This window comes from Helianthus annuus, chromosome 13 (genome assembly GCF_002127325.2).
Source record: "Helianthus annuus cultivar XRQ/B chromosome 13, HanXRQr2.0-SUNRISE, whole genome shotgun sequence".
Classification (NCBI taxonomy): Eukaryota; Viridiplantae; Streptophyta; class Magnoliopsida; order Asterales; family Asteraceae; genus Helianthus; species Helianthus annuus.
This window is the reverse complement of record NC_035445.2, coordinates 143,932,962-143,945,236: the sequence shown is the minus strand read 5'-3', so window position 1 is coordinate 143,945,236 and position 12,275 is coordinate 143,932,962. Positions and strand designations below refer to the sequence as shown.

The window sequence follows — 12,275 nt, the reverse complement described above, 5'->3', positions numbered from 1 at the left end:
GAGACCGATTCCTGTATACATGAGTAATAATTAGAAAGTGAACTTGCTGGAACTGTACATGATTGTAAAAAGCGAAGGTGCCATAGAAATGTGACTTCGAATAATCTGTGGGCAATGGTTTCGAAATATATGGGTCATGACTACAGAGATGGAGATTACATGAGAACAATATATGCTATGTATTTAGATGTTCTCATTTACTACTATAAGTTCAAGTCAATACAAGAAGAAGTGAGAGAATGGTAAGCACAAGGATATGCAGGAACTGAAGATAAAGCTGCTGATGAAGGAATAAGAACGATGAGCATAGGCTGTATTCCGGAAGAAGATAGGGAGCACTATGCTCTGTTCGCTGGAAATGACTGGATGGGACTGAAGAAGGCCCAAAAGCGACGGAGATTTGATTTTAGACAAGCTGAGAAGGTGGTGAACGAAGCCAATCGAAGCGTTCTCATGCACTCCCGTAAATGTAATCCAGTTTAAGGGGGAGTGTTCGAATATATAAACTCGATTATATTATCTATATACTATGTATATTATGTAAACATAACTCTATTATACCTATGACCTATGTATATGTGTGTGTATCGATTATGTATGGGGACACGTCGGTTAAGACATACCGGTTCAAATGATGGTTAATCCTACCAAAAGTAACCGTCGGAAATAACTGTCCCTCACAAAATGTATATATACAATTCACCGGGATCAATAACCGGTACCAAGATATTTTCGATACAATATCCTTCACTCACAATCATCTTATTCTATTCGTGTGTGTGTTTGTTGTTTATACGTTTGTTCATCATGAATTCATCATGTGATGTGGTGAATCAAGTTCTGCAAATGATGTTCATGATCATTTTAAACTTCCGCTGCCAACAATAAACTTCCGCCCCCAAGTCCTCTTCATACAACCATGCGCCTCAACCAAATTAATAATATGATCATTTTCCTTGACCGAATTAGCAATGACCGTTATGTTAAATGTAACATATGATGTTCATGTGACTATGTTACAACATAATCGTTACTACTACAACTACAACTACAACTGCTGTCGCGGTGAATACCACTGCCACTACGACTACGACTACCACTACCACTACCAGTACCACTACGACTCCGACTACCGCTACGGCTATGGCTATGGCTACCGCTAACTCATATAATTATAAATCCGATCAATGATATGTTACGATAATAGCTTAATCTTTTTATTGATACATTAGCCTATGCATTCTGTTATCATCTTCAATTGGACGATCCATTAATCCAATTAGTAGAGGACTATAATGGATCAACTTTTTTTATTTCCGTTGGAAATTAGGAATAGATGGACTAACTATAGGACTCATTTTGTTAACAAGCTTTATCACTATTTTGACGGCCTGACCTATTACTTGGGATTCTCGATTATTCCATTTCTTGATGTTATATTATTTTAGTTAATGAAATGTTAGAACAATTTTTCATCTATAAAATGCAAACAAACACCCTTAATAAATGCACAACACAATAAGTTTATAACATTTTGATTTTGGCATTAAAACTAAAATCCAATAAACTTTTATAACATTTTAATGAATTGATATATTCTGCATGCTCGACAATAAATTGGTGTCATAAAACCGATAACAAAAAAAAACTTATAAATTTCATTGCAAAATTGGTAACATTTAGTTCTCACATACAGAAGTCTACCAATCTACTATATAAATTACTATCTTATGTTTGTTTGGTATATTCATTTAGTTCTCACATAAACGTAAGATATAATGGGCATGACATTTGATCCAAAGAGGAAGATATGCAATATACTCGACGATGATGACTTCAAGAACAAAACAACATTTTATATGCCAAAGGTTACAACTGAGACGCATTTAATAAAATACATGGACTCGGAGTTGCAATCAAGAGTCTCTAATGGGCATGTTCTTAACATTGATTTGCACAGTGCCGAAGATGGAAGTATCTACAAAGTGCAGTTAAAACTCCAAGGCGAGAGATATGCTTTAAGTAATTTCTATCAAGTTATCACAAAATACAGATTAAAACCTGGCGATTGGGTCGAGTTTATCCCCGTTTCTGGAGCACTGATCGAGGGACAAATGATTATGAGATTTAGCTTTACCTCTTTTTCGAAGTAGTGATCAAAGTGACTGGCTAGTACGTAAACTATTTTAGTTTATGTGAGAAATTATTAATAAAATAAACTATAATAAATGATTTAAAAACTAGTGTATTCCACTGAGAATGTTTGTCCTTGGTCATTATATATGAAAACTAGGATGTTACATTGATAAAAAAAAAAGTATCCATAACAACAACTTCAGCAAAATACTTTGTAAATATATATATAGATAAACGCAAAACTCTTTTAACCTTATTTTTAATCAAAGCATCTATATATTTCAAAAAAAAATATTTTTTAAGTGACTTAATCGAGCCGGAAAGAAAAGATTTATGTACAAAAAACAAGTAAATACTTTTTTGTCAAAATATGGTAATCTAATATTCATATCTACAAGATCTGAACAACAACCAGAATACACTTCACAAATCAAATAACCTCTCAAAACCCTAGAAATCTATACACAAATTGTAACAAATGAACACTTAATGACAAAATATCTAATAGGGGAAGGTTCATTTGAGAAGAAAATTTTATTGAGAAGAAAAAGAATAAAAGGGTATAATTATAAAACATTAAATAGTTTTTTTATCATCTCATTTATTATTATGTTTGACTAATTAATTAGTCATTAAGACTATAATCCTCCACGCTAAATATTTTTGCCTACACACATCAAAAGTTATCCTACACACTTCGAAATTTATCCTACACATATTGAAATTTATACTACACAACTCGTAATTTATCCTACACGCCTCGTATTTATCCTACACTATAAATGAAATTTTATTTTTATTTTTTGTGAAAAATATATATCTTAAAAATAAGTTACAAATTTAATATAGTTAGTTATTAAAGATGAAACTACCAATTAATGATGTATGTAAGTTTACTAATATACACTTATAGTTACATTAAGTACAAATATTAAATGAAGTCTAATGAAGCATTTCCATTGGTTGAAATTTCTTCTTTTTTCTTCTTACAAAGAATTTCTTCTCATTTGAACCCTCCACATATCTAATATATACAGCTCCATGACCCAGTTGCTTTGACCCGCAACAACCAGGATAAACACATCCTGGGCCCTTGATGAGCCTTTGCTTCTCATCCCATGCCATATGTTATAATACTAACAACAAACTTACGCCCATTAGCTTCTTACTTAGAGGCGAGCCTACCACCCACGTGAACCCAGAAATCGATGTGTCGGGCTGGCTCAGCAGCTCTAGGCCCAATACCCTAAAACATTTAACAATCACAAAAAAAAATATATATAACAAGTTAGTTAACAAACTAAACAAATATATGCTTTACTATTGAAAAAAAAAATAAAAAGTTAGCTAACAAACTAAAGAAATATATGTTTTACTGTTGAATTGATTATTATCATGTTATTTCAAACCCCCTCCCCAACCACAATTCAATATCTAAACACACCATACATATTAAGCATCTCACACAACTTAACATGTTGTGTTATTAAAAGCCCTTTTGTAAAAATGCCAGCAAGCTAACTTTAGAGTCTACACTGATGTTTGTATGACACCATTCATAGTTTTTTTATTTAGAAAAAATAAGTCCAATTCACAATGCTTAGTTCTCTCGTGAAATACTGAAATACTGGATTTGCTACTATAACAATATGACGACATAAAGGCACATACAACTTAACCTCAACTAGTAATTCTTTCAATACATTTAAAAGCCATATTACTTCACAAGTTGCAGCATACATTGCTTTATACTCAGCTTTAGTTGATGATCGAGAATTTTGCTATGTTTCTTGCTTTTCCATGATACCATAGAATTCCCCAGGAATATACAAAACCAAGTAACAAAACCAAGTAACAGACTTTGTGGTATCAAGACACTTACCCCAATGTTAACCAGGAAAATCCTTTAACTCAAAAGTCTCTCGTTTACTGATTAACATTCCTTTACCACTCGCTTGTTTTAAGTAACTTAATAATAAAGCAATTTTTAAATCACTAGTAGAAGGCTAAAGCATGTATTAGCTCAAATAATGGACAACATAAGCAATATTAGGCCTTGTGTGAGTTAAGTAAATCAATTTGCCTAACAACTTTAGATATCTAGTGATATTGGTCAAGCTACCATTATTTTGACTGCATCACATGATTTTGTTCTATAGAATTACTACTAACTTTGCATGCAGACATGTCATACTCTTCTAATAGCTCGAAACAATATTTTCTTTGAGATAAACACACACCTTCATTACACTTAACAACTTCAATACCTAGAAAATATTTTAAAGAGCCTAAATCTTTAATTAAAAACTTTGTTTTTAATGATTTCTTAACAGACTTAATTTCATTAACATTGTTTGTAGTTGCAACAATGTCATCAACATACACAACTAGCACCACAAAATTAACACCTTGTGTCTTAACAAAAAAAAAGAATAATAAGGATGGGGGAGCTTGTTTAACACAAACACAAGTTTCTCATTTCATATTCTAGCAGCTTGTTTAAGCCTATATAGTGATTTTATTTTAACTTACAAACTTTTGATTCATTTCTAAATAAACCCCTTTTGACAAAGACATATACACATCTTCATACAACTCACCTTAGCCATCCAACAAATCTTACAAACTTTTTTACTCTTTTCTTCTATTTCAACAAAACATCAGTAAGCAAATACACAACGGTTCTCCAATTCTAGATTCCAGATCAGTAATTTAAGGAGAAGCGTTGAGATAATGGACATCCATTATCTCTTGCTTGTAGTACTTGGTTTCAAGTGCAATTTTGGATTAATCATTGACGTATTCTCTCTTGCTTTTCCCGAATGCATCTGTAACATTCCCAAAATTTTTAAATTTAAAATAAAGTTACTATACGAATAGGTCATGGGTAAGTTGACCAATAGAAATATAAAGTATTTTGACAAACGTAAGAACTGTTTAATAAAAATACATTATATTTGAACCTATTCCATTTTTAATGAAACTTGGTTCAAAATGTAGATAAGATTACTCTCATTCTAATAACATATTCATTGTTTTATAAAACGTCATATTTTAAAAGTTATACGCGCCAATTAAAGTGAAGCAACTATATATATATTAAATAAAATGATAAAAGAAATTTTGAATTTTAATACACGTCTACGTGTTTGAACATATGAATTATGAAAATTGTGTACATGTACCGGAGTAAGCTTGGCGTGAACACCAAGCCAAAAAGTGTGTATAAATAGAGAGCTCAGTTTCATTTCTTTGGCACACATCTACCATCTATCGCACACTCACCCCCTCTCTCTCTAAAGTTCTATCTTATTATTATTATTATTATTATTATTATTATTATTATTATTATTATTATTATTATTATTATTATTATTATTATTATTATTATTATTATTATTATTATTATTATTATTTCACCTATAATAATAATAATAATAATAATAATAATAATAATAAAACCCTGCCTCGTTTTAGGTATGGTAACCCCTAATCACTGATACCCTGTCCGACTGACGTAGGGCCCCGTAACGTATGTTAAGGCTCTGCCTAAATTCGTTGGGGTTCTGTCTCGTGACGTAGGGATAAAGTGGAATTGGGTTATTATACTTAATGTGGGTGCACTATATATATTATTAAATAATCCAGGAGTTATACTAAAATATATCAACCCTTCTAAAATATTTCTGACACTCCTAATATACTTAAAATACCCCTATATGTCCTAAAATACACCCCGTATATGAAAACCGGCCCCGAATAACCTTTATTTCATTAAAAAAACAAATAAAACAAATTCCAGGGGTCGCTTGCGGGCCGCGAAGGCATAGCCTTTGACTTATGCGGGCCGCGACAGCTCAACGATAAACGAAAACTTGGTGCCGCCACGTGTCGATGACTCAGCAAACCTAGCCGCCTTTTCTGGACCTCGCGGGCCGCGTAGCCCTTAGCTACGTCTTACGCGGGCCGCGTAAAACTGGAAATCAGGCCCTATAAATTAGAACGATTGGCATTTCATTTTCTTCGCTCAAAATTCGTGATTCTCTCTCAATTTCTGTAGTGTAGACCCTATACCCGGGCATTATACCCCCCTAATTAGCGAAGCTCTGCCTTGTTGTAAGTATCATAACCCCTGGATACGTATTAGATACTCTGCCCGATTGATCTAGGGTTCCGTAACGGCTGTCGTGGCTCTGCCCGACGTAGTCGTTGGAATGCCGTCTCGGGGAGGGTATTACTAATGTTAAAATGGGTTATTATACTAACACGTGTGCATTGTTTATTTAATTAGATTATAACCAGGAAGTCACAAAGGAAAGCCCTATAATAGCAATGTGAGTAATCCTCTTTTTGTAAACCTATTTTGTGAACTGTTTTACAAAACCTTAAATACTTTTCCATGCGAATAGCAGTTATTGAGTATTTGTAAGAATACAATTACAGATGGTAAATTTGGGGTTTTGTATACAAAATTTGTTACCACCTGGTAAAGGAGTAACATGACCATAATTCGGAACGACAGTACCATGTGGTGGTAATTGATATAACATGGAAACAAATGTAATTGCGGATGCGCCCTCAATACCGTTCAATGCGACTTTTTATTTAAACTTGATTAAACTGGGATTCACTCACCAGTATTTCCTGCTGATAAAATGTTTTAAACACGTGTTTTAGGTAACTTAGTGTGAAGCCAATAAAAGCCACCTGGAGAGCACTGAAGGCTTAGAAAAGTGGCAATAAAAGTTACCTAATTAAAATGAGAATTGTTTTCAATAATTGGGGCCATTCCCTATAGATGTATCAAAATGAAAATCGGGTTTTGTCCCACTTATAAATGTATTATCAGAAAAACTTGGGTTTTATCCCATTTCTTTAATTTAAATATTTTTGGTGTTTAACTCTGATAAAAATATTTCTTAACTACGGTCTTGATGAAATTTCCGCTGCCAAATTGATAAATACCGATAGCACTGAAACTGGCTCACGCGCCCGCTCCCTGGGATAGGGGTCGGGGGTTGTGACAGAAGGTGGTATCAGAGCTATGCCACTGGTTTAAGCCCTTTAGGTGTTCTTCCAATACCTAAACCCTTAACCAATTGTGTTAGGAAATTAATATCTTATGTGACACCCTGTGAACCTAAAATCTTAATGTGTTTATTATGATTTTTATGCCATTTAACGAGTCTTAAATCGCAATACGTGTTACCCATATCTGTATTTTTACACTTATGCTATAGTATATATATAAACTAGTGGGAGACCCGCGCGTTGCGGCGGAGTCGATAACGCGAGGCATGAACAAATCACCAATTTACCACCAGCACTTACCATCTACAATACCCTATTTTAAGAAAATAAAAGTTAAAAAAAAAACAATAGATTTGTCAATTAAACAAATACACCACTTATGATGTACAAGTTAATATGGAGCAAAGTTTGAAAAATGTATATTGAATGGACCCCTTTTTGGTAAATAGGTTGAAATTTCCACCTTAACTTGTTATTGGTAGTAATGAAATTTCCACCTCAACTCTCCTCGATATACTACCGATCCCATCTCGCATCTCCTCAATAAACACCATCTATACTTTAACATATACTTATTCATTGAGATTGTTATTAGAATATACGTTTTACATCTAATATTATTGATATGAATTTTAACCTTTTACCGTATTATCTTTTATTACTTGACTATTTGCTAGTACGTGATTTTGTTAACCAGTTGGTTGTGAAAACCTAAACCGAAACACAAATTATAGTTCGGCTTTCACCTATAACCAATATCGACTCAAGCTCGCCAAATAATTAACACATGCATCTCTATCAAAAACAGTGCCAGTCTAATGGTTCACTGGAATTTCTTGATTTATGCTCGAACTCGGTTTGATCTTTTAGACACATAAAAACATTTTCCTCTAACTGAAGAAAGAAAAACCATAAAAACATTGATTTTACAATGTCCTCTTCAACTCAATATATTCTATTTGCATTCCCACATCCATAACTAAACATGGAAACACTGTCTTTGCACAAAAATTCCCAATGAGATGAAATTGCACCTCTAATGGTAGTGAAAAGAGATCTGGACTACATGTGAACTTTTAGTAAAAGATTCTCATTTCGTTTAGACTCATAGATGGTTAGTTTGCCGCTTTGATGGTCCTTCATTATCCATCCTAGAACTCTTTCCGCAACCTACCCACAAGAAAAGATATTAAAACAAAATATATAAATAAAAAAAGAAAACTAAAGTGGTCTAATGTGATGATATTTATTACGGAAAGCAATGTATTTGTACGTCGTCACCTTCATCGGCGTAAGGAGTATTATCAACAGCTCTAATCTTTGCGTTTGAACTTCGAGTTTATGGGTTAGTTCCTTGTTCAAATCCTACATCATGAAAAAAAATATTTCAACAAATATTTTATGGATGACAATATGATCTGAATATGATGATATCATGACTTGGAACTTAGTGATGATTCGGTTGACAACGCCCTGTATCAACTCTTCCTTTTCCAAAGTTAACTGAAACCAGACAAATGTAGTAATGAACAATACAGGTCGATTTGGGTTATCGCTTATCTCCAACAATCAAACGGGTCAAACTAAAACAATTTAAGGAGATATGGGTCAAGTTGAATGAGTCAACCAGGTTCTCCTAAATCATTTCATTTCAAAAATTAGATTACAACAGAATAACAAGTTTTTGTAATCATATTAAAGCATTGACTACATCAGAAAAACCAAGCCCGTTTCAACCGCTGATAACTTTACCACCTCTAGTTCTATTGTATACAACCGGTATCAAACTGGTTAACGGGAGTAATAAAAAAGCCAAACCTACCTCGCTCAGTGCGATCTTTTAGCGAAACGTTTAGCTGATAAGAATTCGAATAATATGCATTTGCCAAGTTGGTTTCATTAACAAAAGAAATATGATTATATATATTAATTAGTTTAATTCAAAAAAAATTATCCATTTAGTGGAGCTATTTTCTTATCATAAGAACATGATATCTGTTCGAAACTTTCAACTCTGACCTTCCACGAGGTCATAAATGTTTTAAAAACATTATAGTGAATGGTTTGAAAAAAAAACATTATATTGAATGGTATAAGCAGTGCATTAAACATGGATCACACGGGTTGTTCTGCAGGCTCAAACCAAATGAAACAACAAAATGGTATATTATAAAGATTTTAAAAACAACAAAAAAAAATAGTTTATTAAGACAGAAATTAACGATCGAGTGCTATGGAAAGAAAAATTAAATTAGTTAAATATTGGAGGGTTCGTATGCCAAGAGAAGATGATAAGGGGTTAGGATTGTCATATGCAAAAGTTGAGGGGGTTTTGCGGAAAGCGGAAACCCACCGACTTTGTACTTTAAGATTATGTATAATAGTACAAAGCTTATAATTAAAGATCGGTTTACAAAGTGGTAAAAAGCAGGGAAAAAATCCCATATTAGATTTGTCTTTTGACCCGTTATAGCTTAATAATTGTAACATCTGCAGAGGATCTTGCCTTAAATTAACCTGATGATGATGTTAAAAAGCCTAGCCCTTTTGTTATGACCCATTTACAGAGAAGGTGAACCTGAAAAACAGAACAACTATATATATATATGTGTTAAAATGTTATACTATCAACTGTTGTTCATGTAATTTGTTTTACTTATTTAAAACTTTATCTAATATACGTGTAAGGTTGGGATGAGCAAATGGTACAAACCGGTACCGGGTATATTCGGTACTGGTAACGGTACCCACTTTTGGAGATTTTCGGTACCGGTACTTTCCGTACTGGTACCGGTTCGGTACCCAACGGGAACCACGCTCATCCCTAGCAACTCAAACACACCAAATCAACATATTTAAGATTTGAAAGACAAGGTATTTGCTTTTTAGCGGTTACTGTTAAGAGACATAAATTACTAAATATGGTGGAGACAAAAATAAGATAAGTTTTAACATTTAACTGATGGAAGATTAACTAAAACACACGCACTGTAATTATGCATTGTATAAATTGGTTTAAGGCACATTACATCACTTCCCTACATTGATAAGGGTCTAACCATTTTCAAATAATAGCAATGAAATTTTAATAAATACAGCAGATACCATGGTGCTTGTGTCTGTGTGAAACGTTGAATCATCGCCATATATTACTAACCGCTTTCTCCTCCTTCTGGCTTCTTTTCCCCAACCATGGATTGCATCTCTAGTTCTTTGGGGAATTAATTCAGCCTTGTAATTTGTACCCATCTGCATGTATTATAAAGTTCCGATGAATGCAAATATATAAATATTTGATTTTGCAGTCTTTTAGTTTGAAAATTATACCTGCGTATCGAGTGCATACATTGGTAGGGTGCTATAACTGCATAAGAACTGTACCACAAACCTATATGATGGAAATCAGGCATAACAACACTGAATGAGATTAATCCCTATTAGGGTATTTATCGCTAAGTTTTGCAGCCGCTCTGGAACAAAACAAAAAAACACAACTCACAAAATAAAAGAGATTAATATGAAAGTGCATCATTTCCCTTGCATTGGAGCGAAGAAAGTGTTCCGTTAATATAAAGTTATAATCGTAAATCGATAATACCCAATAAACAAATCAAACAGACTCTGTAACCAAAATTAAATTAACTCAAATCCAAATTAGAAAGAAACAATGGAATACCGTTTCAGATCGCTTACGAAGAAGACCCTGCAAGAGATTTCGATCCGACCCAGATGCCAAATGTCGTTCTATCTAATAGAAAGTGGCATTTGTAGCATTGGCCCCATCTTTGTCTCTCTAGTTAACTGGAAATACAACAAAATCCAATATTAGCCATTTAAGAAAAGAAACTTGTCACACCCCGAAATTATCAGAGCTGGCGTGACTGGACCGGTATCTTCATTGCACAGCGGAAGCAAAAGGCTAAGACTTCTAAACAATAAACGCCCGCTAAGTACTCGAAATCCCGTGGGTTCTCCTATTCCAACCGTTCCGTTGTTTTAAAAATGCAACCTGAGAAAGAACATGCGAAAAAGTCAACATAAAGTTGAGCGAGTTCATAGTTTGTTTTGAAAAGATTTAAAATAAATCTTTTTGATAACCGGTTTTAAAGTTGTTGAGAAAATATAGTAAAATTATTTTCATGGCATGATATAAGAAAAGCTGTGAGTCTAGCCCACAAGAGTCTTTGTGCATTGCAAGAGAGAGAGAATGGGTCGAGCCCAAACGAACCTTTGTAAGCAGGATCAGCGCTTCCTCTTACTTAGGTATAACTTGAAAAACGTTACCAAAGTTTGTAATTCATGTATTTGAGAGTTTCCATCAAATGAATCTTATGAATATATGAAAGTTTTAGCGTTGTAAATGGGTATGTAAAGTGTCTATGAACAGGTTGATCGTTAATGTTTCGCGAGGACATTAACGTATGCGGCGACATAGGAAGTACTCAACCTGTGTAGACGGTTTTTAGTGTCGAATCACCTCGACTGTGTCGAATCACCTCGACTGTGTGAATCACCTCGACTGTGTCGAATAACCTCGACTGTGTCGAATCCCCTCGACTGTGTCGAATCCCCTCGACTGTGTCGAATCCCCTCGACTGTGTCGAATCACCTCGACTGTGTCGAATCCCCTCGACTGTGTCGAATCCCCTCGACTGTGTCGAATCACCTCGACTGTGTCGAATCACCTCGACTGTGTCGAATCCCCTCGACTGTGTCGAATCACCTCGACTGTGTCGCCCGTACCCATTAGAAAATCATGCACGTTTCGTAAATAGGCGCATGTTTTGTAAAACCGGTATGTTTGATCGAAATCATTCGTAAACCATTTAAGTTCCTTGAAATTCGTTCGCAACACGGTTTAGAAATATGAGTTTTCGTTCAACGAAAAGTTGTTTATTTTTGGCAAAACTTGCATGTCTTTCCACCCCCGAAAACGTTTATAAAAATGTAAAACAGTAAAAAGTGGGGGTTATGAACTCACCTTGACATTCCTGTGCAAAGCTAGCTTAACGTGATTCCGTGATGTCATTCCAAGAATGTGAAGTAGCTAGCATGCATCTATAGTATTCCTAACAGGGAATAACTTATCAGTTTCTAATTTAACGTAA

General features: G+C 34.1%; 1 protein-coding gene across 18 annotated transcripts in view; it reads right to left on the bottom strand.

Annotated features, from left to right (window-relative positions):
* Positions 1–7,963: 7,963 nt before the first annotated feature.
* The window catches only part of LOC110899622 (MLO-like protein 14), a 50,661-nt gene continuing 46,349 nt past the window's right edge, over positions 7,964–12,275 (bottom strand). Inside the window, exons 1-7 of one of the 18 annotated variants that reach the window (XR_004876247.1) lie at positions 10,844–11,179; positions 10,495–10,555; positions 10,273–10,416; positions 9,685–9,745; positions 8,608–8,670; positions 8,449–8,532; positions 8,039–8,337 (exon numbers count right to left, since the gene is read on the bottom strand). Coding sequence is in view for 7 of the 18 variants with exons in the window: in XM_035981610.1 (XP_035837503.1) it covers positions 8,230–8,337; positions 8,449–8,532; positions 8,608–8,670; positions 10,273–10,416; positions 10,495–10,515 (420 nt within the window). In the remaining 11 variants the exon portion in view is untranslated. The other 17 variants (XR_002570384.2, XM_035981610.1, XM_035981612.1 and 14 more) reach the window with 17 other exon arrangements.